Below are 22797 nucleotides of genomic sequence, written 5' to 3'. Positions count from 1 at the left end.
TAATTAAATTATTTAGCGGTCCAATAACTTGGTTGCGTAGCGACACTGCGCTTGGGTTTCTAGTGCAACTCTAAAATCGGGTATTTTGGACCATTCAAGTATCAAAACCGTTTATATATGGCCATCCAGCTATTTTGAAGAGTGGTTTCACTTACGTGAATGGCATGTGGAAGTGGGGAGGGGGCACATGTCAGCTCCTTTTCCTCCCCTCTATCTCATTTGGCCGAGCAAAACTGCGGCAGCCGACCGGTTGACCGTCGTGTTCCTACCGTTGGCAAGCCATACGGCGGCTGGAGTTGCACCTACAACATCTACGCAGCGAGGCAAGTTCAATGGTGTGTCATGTGGGTGAGAAGCAATGACTGAGCATTGACGACGGCGAGGAGGGGGTTCCAGCCGTTGGTGAGCTCCATGGATGAGCGCGGGAACTGGCAGATTGTGGTGGAACGCGAGGGCATGAGCTTTAGAAGGTCGCTTACATTCGTTTTTTTAGGAGAGGGGGGAGGGGGGATCCCCACCTAATTTCATTGGAGCTTCTTGCAAGCTCAATAAAACATCAGGTTCAGCAGTTTTACAACCAAAGCTCACACAACACTCGCAAGTGTTGTGTGAGCTTACATTTGATTTGAGCTAAATGCATGGAGTTGCATGACCAAAATTGAACTCAGATGATAATTGGATAGCCAAAATGGACTTTTTCCGGAGCTAGGAGTAGAGATGAAACAGTCGTTGAAGACCCATTTTCAGCTCATGCTCCGCCCCTGCTTGCGTGGTGACTTCGCACATGGAGAACGTGCTTCTCATCAAGGACAATACCAGATACTTTGGCGTACATATACGTGCATACCAGTTTTAGACTTTTAGTAGGTAGTTAGTTTGGAAGTTAGGCGTGCTGCGTGCATTATATCCTTCCGTGCGTGCTTGAAATTTGCTCTCCATTTCTTGAAAAGGTGAAATTGCAGGGCTAGCCCTTCACGTGCGTTCACAAAACGAAAATAAGATGTAACACATCAAGCACCAAGTGATTCCAGATTCCTTTCGACAATATAGAGGGCCGGCCAAAAGAAAAGTTGTAGCCATCAACAATGAATTAGGGCATTAGGCATATTGTTAATGTCGAGATTGCATAATGAATTTTGGCGGTCATGTTTACGAAGAACAATAACAAGAAAAAGATGAATGGAACTTATATATGTATCAAGCTGAGTTCTTAGAGAACTTCTATTATCCTGGAGCATGCTGCGCTCATGTCAGGCTAGCCCATGGTTTGCCATTGCATTACATATATCCGGGAATAGCGGTCATATTGCGGCTGATGGATGTCTTCTTCTCTTCGATTTCTCACTGCTGAAGAATCGAAAGTTCGAAACCATGGCCACTTCAACAAGCTCTGATACTGCAACCAATGATAATCTCACATCGCAAACAACGAACACACATATATATAGTACGTATAATAAAGCATACAACATGCTTCCAGAGTCCAATAATACATAGGTATCATTTTTTCCAACCAACACTACATATGGTATTTGATCAGCCGTACAAAACACAAACGTGTCAAATGATGGGTAAAAAAAACAACAACTCCAGTTTCCCGCGTCGCGCAAATACATGAGCTAGTGCCCCCACATGTGTAGATCACACATGCATAATGCATTGCCCTAATCGACAGCTTATTCATATAGATGTAGTAGAACTACTAGGACGCGCCCATTCAAGTTGCGCGCGTGCAGTGCGAGCACGTGGTGCATGCGTGCTTAGAGAGTGATGTTTCCTCCGAAGCATTTGATCTCGGGCTCCATGCCGGAAGGACTGAATTGGGGATTAGGGCCGCACACGCACAGTTCTACGGACGGGTGTAGGAGACCGAGCTCCGCGAGGGTGGAGTCGAGGATGTCCATCAATCTAGGCACGAAAATAATCTCGACCTTGTCCACGAGCGCTCTAGCTGCCGTCTCGAGGGCCTGAATGTTGCTGAAGCCATTAGGGCACAGAGACTGGGCCGGCGCCGGCGCCGGTGCCGGTGCCGGTGCCGGTGCCTGGGCATGAGCAGAAGAAGCCGCGAGTATGAGCACCGCCATGGCGAGGATGACCAGGGGCACAGGGTTTGCCATGGAGAGCTTGGAGGCCATTGCTAGCTAGTTAGAGGTAGCTAATTTGGATGTGTGTTCTCAATCGTGTGTGTGCTTTCAAGATGATCGATGGTAGCAGGTATTTATAGGCATCTGCAGCGGCCTCTGAGGCCGCGAGATCCACCTGTTGTCAATATTGTGATTGCAAGTCCAATTTTCACTCTTGAACTATCACAAAAGTCCGATTTTCAATCTTCAACTACGAAACCGGACAACATAGGCCATCCAACTGTCAAAACCGAGCAAATTTGGCCCTTGAGATGATTTTGAAGGTGGTTTTGCATTTTCTAAAAAAATTAAATAAATCCAATTAGATATCAAAAAATCAAAACTAATTCACTTTAAATCAGAAAAATATGAAACTAGTACCATATTTTTTCTAAAAATGTAACCTATCTATTATTGCTCCATTTGAATCTTAGTTATTAAAAATAATAGGCATAACTGCAAGCAACCAAATATTATGAACATACAAAAAATAGATCTGAATAGCTCACAAGTCATATGACAATAGATAGGTTACATATTTAGAAACCTTTTGATACATATTTCATAATTTTTGACATAAAATGAATTACTTATAAAATTTTTAGTGTAAAATTGAATATTTTTAATTCTCACAAAATAGAAAACCACCTTCAAAACCACCCCAGGGGCCAAATTTGCCCGGTTTTGATAGTTGGATGGTCTATGTTATCCGATTTCGTAGTTGAAGATTGAAAATCGGAGTTTTGCGATAGTTGGAGGGTGTAAACCGGACTTTTCCCTTTTCTAAATCATTTGCTTGTGCATTTTGATAACTGCTAGTACTGTACCTGCCCACCCTGTTGACATAGATTAAGTGTAAATTTCAAAGGGAGTGGTGGAATTGGAATGTGCCCTGGTTGACATTATTCGGATCGGAGCTGCATCTCGTCCATATATGCGTGCTGACTTTACACAGGATGCACGATCCGTTTTCTTGCTCCTAGTAGCTAGCTAGCTGTGTAGGATGAATATAATAATTATATTAGTCGCGCTCGCGCATTATCCTTACGTACATACCCTTGAAAGTTAGTGATCTATATTTGAAAAGATGCAAGCAGAGCAACACTAACCCAGGCTTCAAGTAATCAGGCTAGTATCCACCAATGTAACGGCATAATGTTACCAGTTTATAAGCAGTGACGACGGAGAACAAGAACAACGACATTGTTGTGGTGACCCTAAACGCACACGCGGCCGCGCATCTGTGCGCCGTGCGTGCGCGCACGCCGGCACGTACGGCGCCTCAGCGTGCGCGGATCTGCGGTGCGCCTGGCACCGCTTGGCGCCCGCCCGCCTTGTGCACGGGGCACATCGCCTCCTCTCTCCATGGACGGCTCCTGCCTTTCCGCCCATGCCTAGCCGGCTAGCCCCAACGCCGTCTGCCCCCACCCGTGTCCGTGTGCATCGTTCGTTGTCCTTGCTGCCCAAGGACCAAGTCCTTCTCTAGGACAGGCATCAATGGAAGTCTGAAGTTTACCATTCTGACGGACTCGACTTCAAAACCTTGTAGATTTCAAGCACTAGAGCCGTGAATAACCAAGTAACGAGTAATTAAAACTGCATGTTAATCTTTGATTAATCAGCACATCACGTGCATGTACAACTTACTCCAGTCAGCTCTCCCACTTATTCGTTCTGTATGTTGTTCGACTAATTACCATGCTTGCTATAGACACCGTGCCCGACGCATTGAACAATCGACTTTCACTGCAAGTGCATTGCACATTTAGCTAAGCCATCGCGTAGGAGCGCGCAGATCACTCGGAGCTCGGAGGTGCAGCAGGAGGGAAGCTAGCGGCACCGCCGCCATGGCCTGCTGCAAACCCTTGCCCTTCCTCGCCGAAGCTGCCGCTCTGATCGACATCCGCCGCCGCCCCTTGCTGCCAGGCCGGGTCCCAGGCGGGAACGTGCCAGGCCGGCATCATCGGCGCCGGCTGCCCCATCGGCGGGTAGTAGTACGGCATCCCGGCGGCCGGGGCGCCGCCCGCCGCGCCGCTCCCGACCGCGCCGGCCCCTGCCGCCGCAGCGAACCCCAGGGCGCTCCCCGGCTCCTCCTTGGCCTCCTCGCGCGGCACGATGTCCACGAGGAAGTCGAAGACGTCGGTGCGCGCGATGGCGGCGGCGACGTCGTTGCGCTGCAGGGTGCGGCGCTTGTTCTCCTCGGCGTGCAGCCAGGAGCGGATGGTGAGCTCGAGGATGAAGAGCTCGCAGGCCTTGGCGAACAGCACGGGCGCCTCGGCGGAGATCATGCGCACGTCCTCGTCGGCCTTCATGATCTTCTTGATCCGGGCCAGCGGCAGCTGGTGGTTCTTGAAGTCCGACGCCGACGCGCGCTCCGCCTCCTGCCGCTGGTACGCCCAGAACGCCTGCAGCTGGGCCTGCTGCTGCTGGAGCAGGTGGTGGTGCGGGACCGGCGGGGGCCCGGCAGCGCCAGGCACGCCGGGCACCGGGGCCCCGCCGGTCGCCGGGGGCTGGCCGGTGGAGTAGGGCAGCGGCTGGTTGTCCATGGGCTGATGAATTGCTTGCTACCTTTGTGACCGTACCGATGCTAGCTTCTTCTCGCCTGGTATCTAGCTGCTTGCGAGCTGCATGGATGCAGAAATTTTAGGTTAGGTACGTGTTGCCAATGAACGATCCGAACGTCTTCCACGTATGCAACAAATGGCTAACAGTTCAGAAACACATGCAACGTGTGCAGACGTGCAGAGAATCGTGCTGATGATCAGTTAATGTTGTAGTCTTGCAGATTGAGGAGCGAGGAAGCATTTTTGGAAGCTTATTAGCTCTCAGCAAATGCAGCGGATCAGGAGATGAGGAGAGCAGAAGCGCTATAGGTGGTGCAGTGCAGACATGGGGCCCTACTTATCTATTTGTCCTAATTGCATCACGTGCGCATGCATGCTGCATATAAATTGTTCTTGGGAGACCTTTTCATATATATTGTGAAACTAAGTCTAATAAATTTTATTTAAGCATACAGATTAAGAAGCTAGCTACGCGTTCCGGCGTATCGTTGATGACTAGGTTCAAGCTCCCACTTTTCTCTTGACTGAATTATATCGAATTTATGCAGCTCTTTGTGCCCATGTTTTCTCGGTTGTAGTCTTATAGAAGTTTCTTTCAATTATACGACAAGTTGGAAGTCCTTAATTTTTTTTGTGTATATGTATTTAGGATGCAATATGTTTCTATGAGCGTTCTCGAATAGCCATAATAGGCTCCATTTTTTTTCAAGTGTGTGTGGGGGTGGTCTGAAAAATTCCAGATTACTATACATGTGATATTCAGTGATTTGGATCGAGTTGGGAGAAAAACTCATGTTTTCTTTCAGAAAGAAAAACCCAATGCATTGACCAACTAATTAATGAACAAGAAAGTGATGAACTTATGCTCTACACTGTGGCGAAGTAGAAACCGAAACGATTTTCTTTTCCTTGAAACGAGGAGATTGAAATCCAAATCTCCACAAAAGGAGAGAGGCGACAAAGTAAGTTATTCATTCAAACCGGCGTATAAGTCTCATATTTGTGAAGAAAATCAGATTTATGATGCTTGCAGCAGCGGAATCGAGCATGAGCTTCAACCTGAATGCAAATCAGACTAACCTTTGCGCCTGAACTAGAGCCAGCTGCTGGCTCAAGCTCTCTTACAGGAGTGATGAGCTCCTCCTCCGGCACAGCAACCGTGCGCCGCCCGGCCTGACGCTCTTGTTCAGCATGGAGATCGGAAGCAGGCAGGCCGGAGCGATGACCCCGCGCTCCCGAGGCTCTCCCTGCTGCCGCTGCCAAAGCCCTGAGCCAATGGCAAGCTCCACTTTCTTTTGAGCAGGGGCTGGGGGCTGGTCCCATAGAGCTGAAAAAAATCGTGCAGCAGACGGAGACATTGCATATCTAGAAGCAGTCGACCGTGTCATCTTCGGCTGCTTGGAACCTAGCTAAAAGTAATCTTGGCACGTTCAGATGCTGCGGTTATATGCTAGCTTCTTTACCCAGTGGTAAATAGCATTAAAATTTGTACTAGATAAACTAACGGCCGAGCTCTAATCTTATACAACGTTGAACTAAAAGTATATAAAAATCTAATTAGATTGTGAAGAGACTAACTAGGGCCATGATCCGTTACCATCCAACCGTAAATGGCATGGCTACTGGCTGGTGCGGATCGTCGATGGGAGCCTCAAAACTCTATACCAAACCGTGTATATTAAGGCCGCGTTAATCCGTGGTTAAAAAGCTCCACAAGGAAAGAAGAAGTCAAGAAGGCTACTCATCATCCTTCAGAAATGGGAAATGACACACACGCGGGGGTTAATTATCACAAGACTAGCTAGCAGGGGAGCGGTTTCTCTTTTGTAGCACTGACAAGCCTTGCTATCTGCTGTGAAAAGGGTCGCTGGTTCTGTTTTGGCTCGTACCTGCGGATAAGAAAAGATGAAGAGGAGATCGGGAGAGCTGGCGTTCGTGGCCAGGCTTGGTCTTTTCGGATATGGCTATTATCCGCTCTCCAAGTTCCGCAGCCTCTCAAATAGAAAATACAATGCAGCATGTAGCTGCTGGGTTGTGTTTTATTGAGTGGGACCCACACCATCACGTGTGCTTCACACCCGGCGCGTTGGGGTTCACTCTAGGCCCGTCGAGGTAGGACTTTCATCTGTACTGTACGTCTCCGGCGGCGCACTGGCGGCGCGCCCCCCGCGCTCACTGGCCCCGCCGGCGAGGCCACGCAGTCGTTCTCGTCTTCGGCGCCGGTCCGATATCTCACTCGGCGAGACAGGGCATTCGTCCTCGTCTCCGACGCCGCACAGTCGTATTCGCCTCCGACTCCGAGGGCCTCACTCTGGTGATGGCCGAATTCGCAGACCTGGACCGCATTTTTTTCTCTCTAATCACCTCTTTTGCTTCTTGCCTTCTGCACGCAACCATGGAAACGGAGAGGTCTGTTTGCTTGCCCGTGCGCCGGCCTCAAGAACAAAATGAGATGTACATTACATGAGAGAAATTTCTGTCTCGGCATTTCTGTACTCGGAGGAGCAGAGATGAAATACTTTTCCAGTTTAATTTTAAAAAAAACTTTTCCAGCCTTTTTATCTGATCGCAGGCCCCACCAACCGAATAAGTCCAAACCATATTCCTCCAACTCATCCAACCATGTTCCGAATGCAAATTGGCATTTTTTGCACTAACTAATGCTAACTAGTAAATATAACCAACATGTTAATCATTCTATAATAACTAGACCACCAAAATCCTGTTTGCACTGGACATGCCGTGCTAGAATCACCAAACTTATATGGTCCAATTGCTCCTGAAATTCCTGCCTTCACTTGTAAACTAAATCTTTAATCTCCTATTTGCTTTACTATTTTAATCCATTTTGGGATGCAGTTCTGCTTACCAGTGGATATGCTGTTTGCGCAAGGCCTGTAATTTGCAGGGAAACGTTGCCGTAGCCGTACAGGTAGGAGCGATACCGCGGCTGGAGTGAGGTGGCAGGGTACTATGCAGTGCGGGCATGGGGCCGCATGGACAGGGTGTCAATACCTTCAACCCTCTTTAATTCAAAATTTTATACTATTTTTTTAAAATAATATTTTATTTTGGAAAACTAATACAATATTTTGAACTAAAGATAAAGATGGTTCGAGGCGCCCCTAAGAGTCACCCATTGACACCCCTACGCGCATGGTCGTATACCAATGTATACGTGCCATACAACAGTGTATTTCGTGCTGGTATATGGCTTCGTATATGAAATAATGGCGGAATACCAAAAGATTCGCTGCCTGCTGCAGCTGCCACCTGGATGCATTCGAGACATGGTGCTGCCGGCGCAGACGGCAGAGATAAGCCCTTCTGAGCATGTACAGCCCAAGATTCCGCGTTGCTCTCAAATTCCAGCACTCAATTGGGTTGATCCGTGCATCATATCATGGGAAAATCTAAATCTGCTCCTCGCCTCCACGGCACCAGCTGTGCAATTTCTCGTCCCCGCGTGGGGTTCAATGGTTCACAGACACGGTCACGCTAAGCAGCGCTCCGTCATGGTGCATCGGAATTATTATTAGGGAACATATCTAGTGCAAACCATGAACCTCGTGCAAACCCGTGCAAACCTACTAAACAAAGTTTTAAAAAATTCTGAAAAAAAATCATGAATGTGCTTCTCAGATTACATCATCTATATATAAAATTTCATGGTCAAATTCGTCTTACTCTAGAAGTTACAAAAAAGACAAATTTGAGATGCATTTGAACCATTATTGTTGTCAGAAAATTTGTCTTTTTTGTAACTTCTAGAGTAAGACGATTTTGACCATGAAATTTTATATATAGATGAGGTAAGTTGAGAAGCACATTCATGATTTTTTTCAGAATTTTTTGAAATTTTGTTTAGTAGGTTTGCACGAGGTCCTTGGTTTGCACTAGATACGTTGCCTTATTATTATCAATCAATCTATAACTCTTAAAAAACTCCCCACTATAACTCATTAATTGCTATTTCTCTAGCATGTGGTGCAACCACATCACTTTAATAATTTTTGATCAACCGATCTGTGATCCAACGGCACAGTATCTCCCAGCACAACTAAGTGTCATGCTCAATTCACTAAGTGTCATGCTGCCACATGATCAACCCACTAAATATCATAATTTCTATTTCTCTCAATTATGTTTTTCATATATTTCTACCATGCTGCAGTTCATCAAAAGTATAAATAAAAAGAAGCCCATCAGCAAAACTTTTTGTTTATTAATTAGATATTACTCTATGTAACATACAGGTGTTAAAATCCCCTCGCTTTATTTCCTTTTATTATTACCTCATGAACGTTATTTTCATCTATCCACTAAATATTAGTCTATCTAATACTAATAAATAAATAAATTCACATTTGTCCCCAAAAAAATGCAAAACAATTCATCTCTTATGGTCTTCTATCTTCTAATATTGATGCATCTCACTAGGAAACGTTAATTTATATTTATCTCAAACCTCATTGAGCCACCAACGATGGAAGAAGCACTCCATCCACCTTCTGACTCCGTCTCTTCATTTCTCTCATATTTGTAACTTGATCATCCAATCTGCCGTTTCAAAGTCCCTCTGTCTACCAATGACACCACCACCCCTTCCACTTCTCATGATGTGTACAACCCCAACGCTCTATATATTTTGCCCTGTCGAAGCCAATGCGGCGTTGCCCACATTCTCAACTCTATTATTCCAATTTTAACATTTTTATCCATAAGTCCTGCAGCAACGCACAGGTAATATAATAAAACAGGGACCGACCAGAATTTCAGGATCTTTTTGTTCAATTTGAGAGCATAGGAATTTCAGGGTTTCTCAAATTGATGCTCCACACTTTACTCACTGCAACTTAGCTGCACGAAATTGCATATTGCAAATTGCAAAGATATATTCCAATTGTCTGATGAAGTTAAGATTCTGCTCCTGTTTTTTAGGCCTCTTTTGGACCATGGGATAAATCCAGCGGAAATTGAAACTGATCCTTTTTTTTTTGAAACGAAAATTGAACTGATCTTTGAAAAGCTCTTGTGAAATTTTCTGCATTCCAGACTTGTACGAAGCAAAGCCCAGTATTGCGTTGTGATGTTTACACTAGACATTGGGCTGTTGTACAAGTCCGTGGGCCGTTTGGCGCTCATCTACATGGGCCGAGGTGTTAGCCCATGTACGCACTAAACAAATGAAGGCTTCAGAGATTATTATGGCCCATCTCGCCTCACCTGCCCGCTTGACTCTCTCAATTAATGCCGACCGGGCCAACACGATGTTCCGTCCCTGTCAAGTTTTGACACGTAAACCAACCCCGCGAGAACTCTTTTTTCTCATCCACAATCGCACCCGACCCCACAAGTCAGCCAGCCTAACAATCTCCCCCGCGAAATCCACACTCTTCTCTTCGCCCGGAGGCAAACAAAATCCCAGAGACCCAGACCCCACGTCGTCCCCAATCAGCAGCGCCCAGATCCGAACTCTGGCACCCGGGCCCCACGGGTCAGAGTCCCGATCGGTGCTCGGCCCCGCCACGTCTCCGCATAATACCACATGGTCCACGGCACCCCCCCCCCCCCCCCGCGGCTGGCTCTACCTCCTCCCCTCGCCTTCCACCTCCTCACGACGCGAGGAACCGATCAGGCCACCGCTGCGCGCGCCGGAGATCCGCTCCGCCCGCGCGAGCCCGATCCGAAACCCCTCGTCGGATCTCCAGGGATCTGACGGAGGAGCGGCGCCTCGGCTGCTGACCCGGCGGGGCACGCGCGCACGCCGGCCATGGCGCGCGGTGGCGGGGGCGGGTGCTGCCCCTCGATGGATCTGATGCGGTCGGAGGCGATGCAGCTGGTGCAGGTCATCATACCCGCCGAGTCCGCGCACCTCACCGTCTCCTACCTTGGCGACCTCGGCCTCATCCAGTTCAAAGACGTAAGGCCCGCCTGCCCCCTGCTCGTCCCTCCGATTGCGTTGTTCCGGGCTAAGGTATCTGGAGGTTTTGTTCATTGAGGGGGTGGGGGATCTCGTTGGTGCTCGTGCCGAATCCCCACGTTTTGATCTAAGGTGGTGGCTCGGTGATAGCACTTTGAGATCGGGGTTTTCTGGGAAGAGGGATTCCTGTCGGCATTACGGAATTGCAGAATTTGCAGCTACAACGCGCAATTGTTACTGTTTACTGTACAAACATTGGAAATTGTGGTATAATGGTTCGCATTGCCATGATCGTGGTAATCGAAGCTGGGAATTTAGCACAGGAGTGCTTTCTAATTGGGAGCTATCTCACATATGACATATGCACTACTTGCAGTCGATGAAAGTAAAGTTCCTTGCAAAAAGTTTATGTTAGCATTCAATTGAGCTTGATTAGTAGACAGTGAAGGATGTGCGATGCTTCAAAACTGCTCTAGGTGCTTCTTTTTCTTTTGCTTGTTGTTTTTCTGTTAACCTGATTATTGTTTTTCCACCTCAGCTTAATGCAGAGAAGAGCCCGTTTCAACGGACATATGCTGCCCAGGTACTTGCCTTTTTAACCTTGACATCAATTTTGCTTTAACGCTAACTTGAAATCTTCACCAATATGCTAGTCCCTTCTGGTCACAGAATATCTCTTTTGCTTGTGATGAATTTGAACCCTTTTCCCATGATAGATTAGGGTGTTACCTTGACTAGGCAATATAAACTTTTCATTTTCCGAAACCATTGTTGACCTCACATGTATTTGTTCACTATATAAAGTATAACTAAGATTATTTACCCATTCGTTCTATTCTTTTTCACTGTGTTTTTTGCTCGGCTTTACTTGTTGTACAGATCAAAAGGTGTAGTGAAATGGCTCGCAAGTTGAGGTTTTTGAAGGAGCAGATGTCAAAAGCTGAAATATCAACGTCTCCTACACAACTGAATGAAACTCATCTGGAATTCGATGACTTGGAGGTATTGTAGTCGTTGGGATGCTCCCTGATGGTTCGGAGTCTTTAGATCTTAAGTTGCTCTTTTAACACTGCCTTATAACAGATAAAGCTTGGAGAACTGGAAGCTGAGCTAACCGAAGTTAATGCAAACAATGAAAAGTTACAGCGGACATACAATGAGCTGTTAGAGTACAATACTGTTCTCCAAAAGGTATACTTTTTCTGAAGTATTTTATTGCATTGAATATACGTTTGATGCACACTCTTACTTCAAGTAAAGGAGTTAAGTCAGGCCATTATAACTTTATTTCTTTCTGTTGTTAGTTTCTTTCCTTGCTGCCAGAACATATGTTGAATAACTCTGCACAAATATCCGTCATGTCCTCTGGATTGAATTACTTTAATTTTGGCTACTAAGACTTGATTCTAGATCTTATTTTTTTGCTTTATGTTTTCCAGGTAATTATTAAAAGATACATATACTCCCTCAGCAACCTTATTTGTTTCTAGTACAATAGTGATATGGCAATTTAATGACAGAAGCCTGCCGTATATTTGCCCACTAATCACTCCTGATTTGTGCTCTAGCATCTAAGCTGCAATTGTTTTTCCCATGTGGATAATATTATTCAGCATGCAACACATTGGATGCATAAATTCATGACCCGACTCTTCTGTTGTCATTTGATTGTGTGCATGTTCTAATGTCATCCTAGTAAAGAACTACTTTAAAATGAGCGAGTTTGTTTAATTATTTTTTCCAGGCTGGTGAATTTTTCTATTTAGCTCAAAGAAGTGCTGCAGCACAACAACGGGAAATAGAGGCAAATCAATCTGGTCAAACTTCACTTGAGAGCCCCTTGTTGGAACAGGTAATATTATTCTTTTGATAAAGCAGCGTCACCCTCCTTCCTTCTTATGTTATATTTTTTATTATCTGGCCCTCTTAATTAAGATATTGCCACATTCTTTTAGGAGATGTCAATGGATCCATCAAAACAAGTGAAACTTGGCTCATTGAGTGGCCTTGTGCCAAAGGAAAAGGCTATGGCTTTTGAACGGATCTTATTCCGTGCCACAAGGGGTAACATATTCCTTAGGCAGGAGCCTATTGATGAGCCGGTCACAGACCCAGTTTCTGGGGAGAAGGTTGGCATCTATTTTTTTGAGCAATATATTTATATTTTTTATCCTTCGAAAAAATTGTATTCCTGACCCTTTCAAAATTTTCAAATTTGATAGTGTTTCCCATTTATTTGCACAATTAATAAGAAGAAAAATCAGAATGATCACAATATAACTATTTCCTCCTAAATAAAATGGTAGGGAAGTACTTGGCCAACTCTGATTGTGCTGACACTGATATTTATGATTTCTTTATGGTATTAAGTAATTAATTCATGAGTGATGATTGCTACAATTGACAATGTCTCTCCTTTATAAGCATGTTGATTCTGTAACTGCTTACTAATCACTCTGAATACTTGTTCTATCTCGAGCAAATTTTTTCTCCGACAATTCTGACTCTAAGCTTATTGTTTAATGTTTATCCTTTGCTTGGACTTAGTTGCTGACCTTTAATATGACAATGCAGGTAGCGAAAAATGCATTTGTTATATTCTATTCTGGAGAGAGAGCAAAAGCCAAAATTCTGAAGATATGTGATGCCTTCAATGCAAACCGTTACCCATTTCCAGAAGATGTTACCAAACAGCTTCATGCTGTTCAGGAGGTCAGCACTTAAACACTATGTTTGCTGACATTCTTTATTTGAGTTCACCATGGTAGATGATAACTTTTGACACTTTACATGATTTAGAAACTGTAGTTAGAAAATTCAACATATGCATATACGTTCTTTGCATTTGATATGGGTTTGAACCCAGTTTGGATGCTATTGGGATCATTAATACTTATTTATATTCAAAAAATGAATCTGCCTTGGTTTGAAGATCGTAATGATATCAATTTTTAGTGCTTAATTTCTAGGCGAAGAGAACATCTAGACTTCATTCTGCTGCTCCTAAATCATTGATGATGTTGTCGATTACTGAAACTGATATGCTGACTTCTTGTTTGCATTCTCGAAAGTTTTGAATTAAGGCTGAGCACTGTTATTAGAGCCTTTTCCTCTATCGGTATTTAAACATATGATATGTTCTGAATTTCTGAGGTCGTATAGGTATCTGGAAGGATCTCAGAGTTAAAGGCAACAATTGACATGGGCTTAGCTCATCGTGACAGTACACTCAAAAGTATTGCATCTGATTTTGAGCAGTGGAACCATCTGGTAAGCTTATTGTTTTCTCCATGCATTTGATAAAATTTTGAATCTTAAATTTTGTCCGAAAAGTTCGGTTTTGCTTTACTTTGTATTGTATTTCTCTTGTACCACAATTTCATTACCAAATTGCAAAACCAATGCTACAGGCAAAGAGGGAAAAAGCAATTTATCACACTTTAAACATGTTGAGTGTTGATGTAACAAAGAAATGCCTTGTTGCTGAGGGCTGGAGTCCTGTTTTTGCAAGCGTTCAGGTACTTAAAAATCCATGGTCTCGTGATGTTTTCCTTGGTACCTTCTTGATTCCCCTTTTCACATCTAATTCCTGCATGATTTACAATGGATCTCTGCAGATTCAAGATGCTCTTCAGCGTGCTACTCTTGATAGCAAATCCCAAGTTGGCTCAATCTTTCAAGTTCTCAACACAAAAGAATCTCCTCCAACATATTTTCAGACAAACAAGTTTACATCAGCGTTCCAGGAAATAGTTGATGCGTATGGGTATGTTTTGTAACTGCCCTTGCAGCCCTTAACGTATCCTCTTATGGGGAGCTAAATTCATTAGAGCAGTTAACTTTGGCTATAAATTAAAAGCTCGATTTTGTGCTCTTGATTGCCCTTATATGGACTTCAATATTATTTGTTTTGTAGGCTGCGTATATAAGATACTAAAATCAATGTCTTTGTGATGCATTCTTCAATTTCCTCTAGTTTATGTTACGAAACTATGTTCCCTTCCTCATTCTTGTTTTCAGCATGCTACCGATCCATTTCCTGAGAAGCATGAACTTTCTATTTATCTTGAAGGGATTAGAAAAAAAATGCACTCTATTACAAAACATGTTTCACACTGACTGTATTGATGCTACATATGCGCAATATTTTCATTGCATATCTTCTCTTATCCTTCGAATAACCAAATCGTCCTCTTTCCATCCTACTTCCTGCCAGATAGTGAAACCATGATCAGAACACATAATACTGGCAACATGAGGTTAAAGTTGGTCACCAAGTGGCATAAAAGATAGTAAATATTGGTGTGTAACTAATGCTAATAAACTGTCGTCTCAAATACGTTTCCTGTCTTTATTCTTGACACCTTTTTATTTGGACACGCATAGTGCATGTTGATCAAAAGAAGTGTCAATAGCATAACACACACTACTTGTTCAATATTTCTATAAAAAATTTTGCTGCCAGCTTTTGGATTTCTATAAATTACTTCCTTTGACTAAAACTAACGTGGACTGCTTATTTTGGTAAATAAAAAAGTGGGATTCATTTTTATGGTTTTGCTCAATACTTTTAAGGTGGATAGGTTCTAACATTGCCTTCCATGTGGTACAGGGTAGCCAAATATCAAGAAGCAAATCCTGGAGTATTCACCATCGTCACTTTCCCTTTCTTATTTGCTGTCATGTTTGGCGATTGGGGCCATGGAATTTGCTTGTTACTTGCAACACTATATCTGATAATTCGGGAGAAGAAACTAGCTTCACAGGTTTTTCCACTGTCTTAATTTCATTTTGCCTCAATTATCTGTATGATGTACGTACAATTCTAATACCTATTTGGACTATGAATGATAGCCTTGTTCCCCAAGACCTAGTTTTTCTCCTCAAGTATTTGTTGTTTTGTTAATATTCTGTGATAGGCTGTGTGACATCTGATTTCTGTACAGAAACTTGGAGACATAATGGAGATGATGTTTGGTGGGCGTTATGTAATTATTATGATGGCTGTTTTTTCAATCTACACGGGATTAATATACAACGAATTTTTCTCTGTCCCATTTGAACTTTTCGGTAAATCTGCCTATGCGTGCCGTGATCCTTCTTGTAGGTAAGGAAAATGAAATAAGTAGAACCTATATTTATTTATTTTCTTATAAATTTCATAACATTTTAGCTCACTAATTTCCCCACTTTGGTTATAGAGATGCTACTACTGAAGGATTAGTTAAGGTAAGAGGAACATACCCTTTTGGTGTTGATCCTGTCTGGCATGGTAGCCGCAGCGAGCTGCCGTTTCTGAACTCATTGAAGATGAAGATGTCAATCCTTCTTGGAGTTGCACAAATGAACCTCGGAATTCTGATGAGTTACTTCAATGCAAAATTTTTCCGGAACAGTCTTAATGTCTGGTAAGTTTATATGCCTTCTGACAGACAACATGGTGTTGTATTTTGAGATGAGGATAAATATAACAATTGTGTAGTAGCTGATCCTTTCATCGTTTTTGGTACAATCACTAGATTGTGATTATTCTGATTTTATTCCTTCGATTCAGGTACCAGTTCATTCCCCAGCTGATTTTCTTGAACAGCTTATTTGGTTACCTCTCCTTGCTCATCATTATTAAGTGGTGCACGGGGTCCAAAGCAGATCTGTACCATGTTATGATCTATATGTTCCTTAGCCCAACAGACGAGCTTGGGGAGAACCAGTTATTTAGTGGCCAGAAGACAGTGCAGGTATATATTCCTTATTGATAAGTCCCTTCTGTGAAGCAAATTAGTCAATTAGGCATAACAATTCTCATCTCCTATGCAGCTTGTTTTACTTCTGCTTGCTTTGGTGTCCGTGCCTTGGATGTTGATTCCAAAGCCTATTCTATTGAAGAAGCAACATGAGCAAGTATGTTTATACAGTATCCCACATTCTTTTGCTGCCTTTTGGCTACAGTTTAATTTACACTGACCGTTTCTTTTCAATCAGAGGCATCAAGGCCACCAATACACAATGCTTCAGGACACCGATGAATCAGTGGGAGCAGAGTTGGGGGAACATCATGATGAATCACATGACCACGAGGAGTTTGAGTTCAGTGAAGTTTTTGTTCACCAACTGATCCACACCATCGAATTTGTTCTTGGTGCAGTCTCAAACACAGCTTCGTACCTTCGTCTTTGGGCTCTGAGGTAATACTACTTTAAGCAAGTGTCTTCAAACATGGCCTCATCTACTCTCCATCCCATACTTACATCATTATTCACACGGACTGAACAAGCAATTGATATTATCCCTGCAGTCTTGCGCACTCGGAGTTGTCCACTGTATTCTACGATAAGGTTCTCCTACTAGCATGGGGGTAAGCAAGAGAAATCTGTCAAGCTAAAAAAAAAGAACTACCCAAATTTACCCTGAAATCTTACTGTTTGCTCTTGTAGGATGAACAATGTTATCTTCCTTATTATCGGCATCATCGTCTTCGTCTGTGCTACGATTGGTGTCTTGCTTGTTATGGAGACTCTGAGCGCTTTCCTTCATGCGCTGAGGCTTCACTGGGTGGAGTTCCAGAACAAGTTCTACGAAGGTGATGGTTACAAGTTCGCTCCATTCTCTTTCACGCTGATTCGTGAGGAGGAAGACTGAGCTCGTCGGTCATTTGTATTTATTGTAGCCGATGTAAACTCTTGGGTGGCCTTTGTTCCCAGAACAATCATTTTTTCATCTGTTGTCTCGGGAAGGATCATAAACATCCAGTCCCTTGTTTAAGCGTGGGATGAAACAGCATCATTTTTCCTTAGCTACGAGCCGTGCAGAGGATTTTTGGGTCGGTTGGCAACACATCTAGGGTGATATCGCCCTTGTATGATGCTAATAAGTAGTTGCCGATTGGGCGATGTGTATGTTGGATATAAATAAGCATTGTATTGAAGGTTAAACATTTCATTGTGCCCAATTCCAATAAAAAGTGCTATCTGCATTAAGATATGATCTCCTACAGTTGTGTGTCCACTGCCCAGACACTTTATCATATGTTGGCCTTTCTTAGCATGCCAATACTCTGATATAATTTGCACGCTCGGTCAATTAACTCTTATGTTTGCGAAAGCTAAACCCAAAGTACTACACTTTATAAACAAGGTAAATTCGTCCGACTGCTGCTATCACATAACATCAAAGCAAAAGCCTAAAAGAAATCTGACGGGAAAACTAGGAGCAGTCAAGTTGAGGCCAGCTTCCTCAATCGTCGATGTTGGGGACGCTGCTGGCACTGCGCCTGGCGCTGCTGAAAGGTCCTGTGACGGTCCGGCCGACAAACTTGCCGGCCTTGCTGAGACCGCTCCCGAAGGCGCCAATTCCGGAGCCCACGGCGCCGATGCCCGTGCCCACCATCCCGGCGCCCGAGCCGGCGGAAGCGGAACTGGTGCCCGAGCCGGTCGTCGCGACGCCCGTGGCGGACGCGTTGGTGACCGTGGACGTCGTGCCGGTGGCCGCGTCCGCGGCGCCGCTGACGGCCGCCGTCTCGCTCCTCACCTTCCGCCGCTCCTCCACGGTCCGCTTCTCCAGCTCCAGGGCCTCCTGCGCCTCCGCCTTGGTGAACTGGTGGTACAGCACCTGCACGAGATCGCAAGGCACCGTCAGGCAACCGGCGGCGAGCTCAACACGAACGCGGCGACAATGGCGTGGTGATCGGATCTTGCCTTGATGGTGAGCACGCCTCTGTCCTTCTTGTCCTTGACCTTGGTCGTGTCCAGCGACGACAGCAGCTGCAGGTTCACCTCTTTCACGGTCTCCATCCCCAGGTCGCTCAGGGGCAGCTTGGCGATTCCCAGCCTCTTGTCCTGCTTCATCTTGTCCTCGTCGAACACCTGCAAGCGCAGAGAGAACTCAGGCCACCTCCTCTACTTGCTTCCTCTCTGGATGGGCACAAGTGAAGTTCGTGTGTACCTCAAGAATCAGAGCCTGCGTCTCCTTGTCTTCGGCGATCAGCTCGAACGTCTCGTTCCACTGAGGGTTGAGGTTGTCGTCGATGATACTGGTCTTCTCCCTGAACATTGGGCGTATGAACAGGACCACGTAGGGGTCGGATTTGCCGATGAGCTCCTTGTTCTTGAGGGATTCCGCGCGCACCACGGTGACCGTGAGCTTCCCGTGTGGCTTCAGCTCAAGGTCGCTGCGCAAGAGAGGACGAGATTCTGTCTGTCATCCCACCATGTTCTTCGGGTAAAAAAAATCAAAGAACTTCCTGGACGAGTTCGGTAGCAGTTTGTGTTAACCTGACGTCCACGTCGACTCCACCCAGCGGAACAACAATTCTATGTGGCCATTGGAGCATGTCAGTGATCAATGACGCCACTGTATCCTACAGAAAAATAACAGGGAAATGTGAACTTTCCCTGCTCAGACTTCGTAGACCGAAATGAAACAAAGGTAAAAAAAAGGGAAGGAAAATCCATTTCATACGTCAATCATGTCTGAAAGCCCAGGCATCGCGGTCAGGCTTCCTCCCACGGCTTTCAGTACGTAGTCGATTCTCGGTTTTGGCTGCAATTTCAGGGAAACCATGCGTCTCAAAAACAAATATATTACAAAGAAACGAAGCCTGTTCCCATGCTATTGAAAATGAAAAAAAACTGTTCTCATATACATCTCTGGCACCAAAGGATTTTTTTTTTGAAAAGCTGCACCAAAGGATCTTCGAAATAGAACTGAAAAGTTAAGCCTAGGCAAAAGAAACACACCTCTGCCAGAAGAGCAACAACAACAGCAGAGATGCATGGTATCTCGTCTGACAATTGGAAGACCACACGGATGATGCTGTACACCTGAAGGTTCTTAAACTGTATAGGTACATGAAAATAAACACAATAACTGTTAAACTAATCAGTACTAAATGCAAAAACAAAAATTGCAGTTTAAACATGAGTTCCAGTTTCTAGACAAGTGTAACGTACATTTTTGCACTGCATTCAAATAATGATATAATTGTGCCATAGTCTAGCAACATAAATTTGGATGATCCATTCTTTTACCTGGTCCGCTTAAGCTAGAATTATGAATGTTATCCATATGATAAAATATTTTATGTGCAGTTACATTAAACAATTCAGCACTTTTTTTTTACAAGATGCGAGAAATTAAAGATCATATTGCTTTTGGCCAGGTTGTGTAGCAGTCTGCAAACCTGAATGGGAAGTGAAGCAACAAGTGTTTCGACTGCAAGAATGATATTTGGATCCCCACCCCACCGGAAGTCCATGTCCATTGTAAGCTGCCCTTTCTTAAAACTCTGAATCCGAATACCTTAACACAGAAAAACGTTAGTCACGGCGAGATGTTGTGAGAGCACATAACTGTGAATTTGACACCATTTTGTCTTAGCAACCTTCTATTTTCGGTGGAACAGTCCCAAGAGAGAGTCTGCTGAACTTCAGTGAGGATATCCCTGGCGGTCGATATTCATCGAGTAGTGGTTCCACAGAATCCCTGATGACCATGGTTGCTGCCTGTAATCAGATGCAACTGTAAATCATGACAGTTCTTGACAGCAAAATGGCCAATTAAAATGGCAAAGTGGTCAGATCTGCCTGTATCTTAACAAGTGTTCCCTTTACAGGGAGTTATTATCTTACCTCTTCAATAAAGGGCCAAAGCTTGCTCAATTGTTTGTTGAGCCATTTGACCTGAAAGCAAAACCAAAATGTGTGTCAAGGTAAGCAAGCAAGCAACAAATAAAGGGGTCTTAACTCTAGGAGAAGCAACTGCAAGCAATGGAGTAGTGGATGTTGCATTTTCCAGCTTTATCTATCAATTACAACAATTAAAATTCAGATAACTTTGCAGTACTGACTGGGACAGGAATTGATAGAATGCACACTGTAGTACTGTACCCAATATAGCAATGGCATTTTACATGTAATGATTTGCTACATCAAAAGAGCGTCACGTCAAGTAGCATTTCACCTGTTCATATTCTGGGAATGATATCCACTGGGGGACATTTTCTCCACATATTTTCTTCACGTCTTCACGGTTGAGAGATCCCAGTGAATTGATATCTACAGCCTGTTTCAAAATGTATCATTGTGAAATTTATCATAAAAGTAAGAACTGCAAATTCAGACGAAAACAAAATTACAGTGAAGAGACATCCCCTTTCAAGATACATGCTGAACACAAATCACCAATAGCGGAACACAGGCAATGTTCTTAAGTCTGAAACCCCAATCTATGGGCTATGTCTATTCAGTGGTATTGCTCCAAATCGAAGATATAAACCGATGCTTTCAAGTTCCACCAATCGATCGGTATTTATCAACAACCGAAGGTTTATCTCCATTCGTGAATCGATCGAGAACAGTTAACTAAAGGTGAGGGTAAGAAGATAAGAACTTTTGCATAGATCAAATCGGGATGATGCAGTAGCACTTGCCTTGTTGCTGCGCTTGGCGGCGCGGCGAGCCATGGCGCGCCCCCAGCCGGCGATCAGGGCGACGCCGACGATCATCCCCATTACGAATCCCGATATGAACCCCATTTCGCCCTCTCCCTTCTCAATGCGCAAGGACCAGGGGAGGAAGAAAACGATGAAGTGAAAAATTGGCAATTGTGTACGGAAATTCTTGGACCAAAATCGATGGCGATCCTCTCTCCAAATTGTTTTACTGCTAACGCTCCATTTGGGGCCGATTTTTTTGCGTGCAATTAGCAACAATAAAGAGTGTGGAGAGAGAGGGTGGGAGGGGAGAGAGAGAGAGAGAGAGAGAGAGAGAGAGAGAGAGAGAGAGGCCGACGTGCAATGGTGTGCGATTGGCGAAGGTTGTCACGGCGAATTTCGCATGGCTGGATCTGTGCATGCCTTCTACGCGTTAGTCCCTCCCTAGAGATTAGTGCTTGGTGAGCCTCCGATTCCACATTTCCACGCTCGTGTTGCGTAACAAACTCTATTTTCTTCATAATATAAAAATACATAGCTCTCTTGCGTATTTGAGAAAAACTGCAGAGTCCAGTTTTGACGTGTTAGCACCTGGCCAAAAAACCGATTTCAGTTGGAAGGGGATCCTCTAAATCTGACGATAGATCAGACCATGACGTGGTCACTGACCTGTGGGGCACGTGGATGTGGGCCCGCATTGTCAGTAACCACATTACAGCGACTTACCGATTCTAACGTCATTTAGTTCAGTTTAGACCAACTAGGTTGGCTTAGTTATTTTGTGGATTTTATTTTTGGGATTTCAAAACTTGTCAAATGTGGCTCGTGGACCGAATAAGCAAATTATCCCAACAGCTATTCATGAGGCAACCAATTTTTTTCAGACTGTTCGGTCTGACAAGTTAGTACTTTCGGATCTCCATCGCGTGTTCATCTTTTTTTTTTCCTTATAGCAACTCGAACTATCTCTACTTAACTGGTCCATTGTTGCGCTCCTTGGCCACTCCACTTTGCGTAAAAAAAGTGCAAAGGCGAAGGAAATGGCAAGACCTCATGTTACTAACAGGTTGTGCTAATATTGTGCCATTTGGGGCAAAATATTTCATAGACTCTGCTACCAGGTAACATTATACTCTGAAAGGCCATGCATGGCAGGGCGCTGATAAGCCCACAAAGCCAAGCTGCAAAGCAGCAGAAGAAGAAAGTCAGGGTCCGCATAACACACAGCCAATTGCAAGTTGACCAAAAAAAGAGGAAAGAAAAAGAGAAGGGTCACGGACCATGGACAAAAAGAACCTTTGCTTTCATTGAACTTTTGCACTTTGCTGGAAAAAGGAGTAAAGGGCAGGGCTTAGACTGAGATATTCAGGAATCAGGAGAGAACAAATTATCACTAGTCCCTACACTCCTATTACGAGGTTGCTCCATGCGACCATGCCCAACCAGAAAGGAAAGGTTATCAGCAAAGTGTCCTCAGCACAGTATTAGTATATTCCTTCCTACCCTGGTCCTGGCTGATAATATGACATCATATTGTTGCATAGTACCCCTAGCATACATGCAAAGCAATATGCTAGTTTAGACAATTGAGCTTGTTCTTCCTCCTTTATCCGTTTTTTCAAAACAGCAGGAGCACTTCTACAATATTTCCTTTTTGTTTTGAAACTTTATTAGATTTTTGTTTGTGCCTTTAGTTCATCCAAAAATATCTATTGAGCTTATGTCGCAAAGTTGCCTCTAAGGCCAGTCTCAATGTGA

At 44.3% G+C, this 22797-nt stretch overlaps 3 protein-coding genes across 3 annotated transcripts; 1 reads left to right on the top strand and 2 right to left on the bottom strand.

Annotated features, from left to right (window-relative positions):
- Nucleotides 1–3695: 3695 nt before the first annotated feature.
- On the bottom strand, nucleotides 3696–6490 carry LOC120653001 (nuclear transcription factor Y subunit C-2). The gene is made up of 2 exons (XM_039930986.1): nucleotides 5768–6490; nucleotides 3696–4747 (listed from the first exon to the last, which is right to left on the bottom strand). Exon 2 carries the CDS (start codon nucleotides 4667–4669, stop codon nucleotides 3920–3922), a length of 750 nt encoding a protein of 249 aa, XP_039786920.1. The 5' UTR covers nucleotides 4670–4747; nucleotides 5768–6490; the 3' UTR covers nucleotides 3696–3919.
- A 3773-nt stretch (nucleotides 6491–10263) lies between these two features.
- On the top strand, nucleotides 10264–17591 carry LOC120652999 (V-type proton ATPase subunit a3-like). The gene is made up of 18 exons (XM_039930984.1): nucleotides 10264–10610; nucleotides 11149–11193; nucleotides 11490–11612; nucleotides 11694–11801; nucleotides 12355–12462; nucleotides 12566–12739; nucleotides 13185–13322; nucleotides 13773–13880; nucleotides 14021–14128; nucleotides 14228–14376; nucleotides 15223–15376; nucleotides 15557–15717; nucleotides 15812–16018; nucleotides 16165–16348; nucleotides 16428–16511; nucleotides 16593–16795; nucleotides 16906–16965; nucleotides 17045–17591. The coding sequence occupies exons 1-18, from the start codon at nucleotides 10461–10463 to the stop codon at nucleotides 17247–17249; spliced, it is 2469 nt and encodes an 822-aa protein (XP_039786918.1). The 5' UTR covers nucleotides 10264–10460; the 3' UTR covers nucleotides 17250–17591.
- Nucleotides 17592–17702: 111 nt separating this feature from the next.
- On the bottom strand, nucleotides 17703–21329 carry LOC120653000 (calcium-dependent lipid-binding protein-like). The gene is made up of 11 exons (XM_039930985.1): nucleotides 21037–21329; nucleotides 20568–20669; nucleotides 20237–20287; nucleotides 19990–20110; nucleotides 19789–19907; nucleotides 19346–19444; nucleotides 19068–19148; nucleotides 18881–18966; nucleotides 18552–18777; nucleotides 18305–18472; nucleotides 17703–18218 (listed from the first exon to the last, which is right to left on the bottom strand). The coding sequence occupies exons 1-11, from the start codon at nucleotides 21139–21141 to the stop codon at nucleotides 17844–17846; spliced, it is 1533 nt and encodes a 510-aa protein (XP_039786919.1). The 5' UTR covers nucleotides 21142–21329; the 3' UTR covers nucleotides 17703–17843.
- Between the last annotated feature and the right edge of the window lie 1468 nt (nucleotides 21330–22797).

Source organism: Panicum virgatum, chromosome 9K, assembly GCF_016808335.1.
Source record: "Panicum virgatum strain AP13 chromosome 9K, P.virgatum_v5, whole genome shotgun sequence".
Classification (NCBI taxonomy): domain Eukaryota; kingdom Viridiplantae; phylum Streptophyta; class Magnoliopsida; order Poales; family Poaceae; genus Panicum; species Panicum virgatum.
Note: the sequence above shows the minus strand (reverse complement) of the source record. Positions and strands in the feature narration are given on the sequence as shown.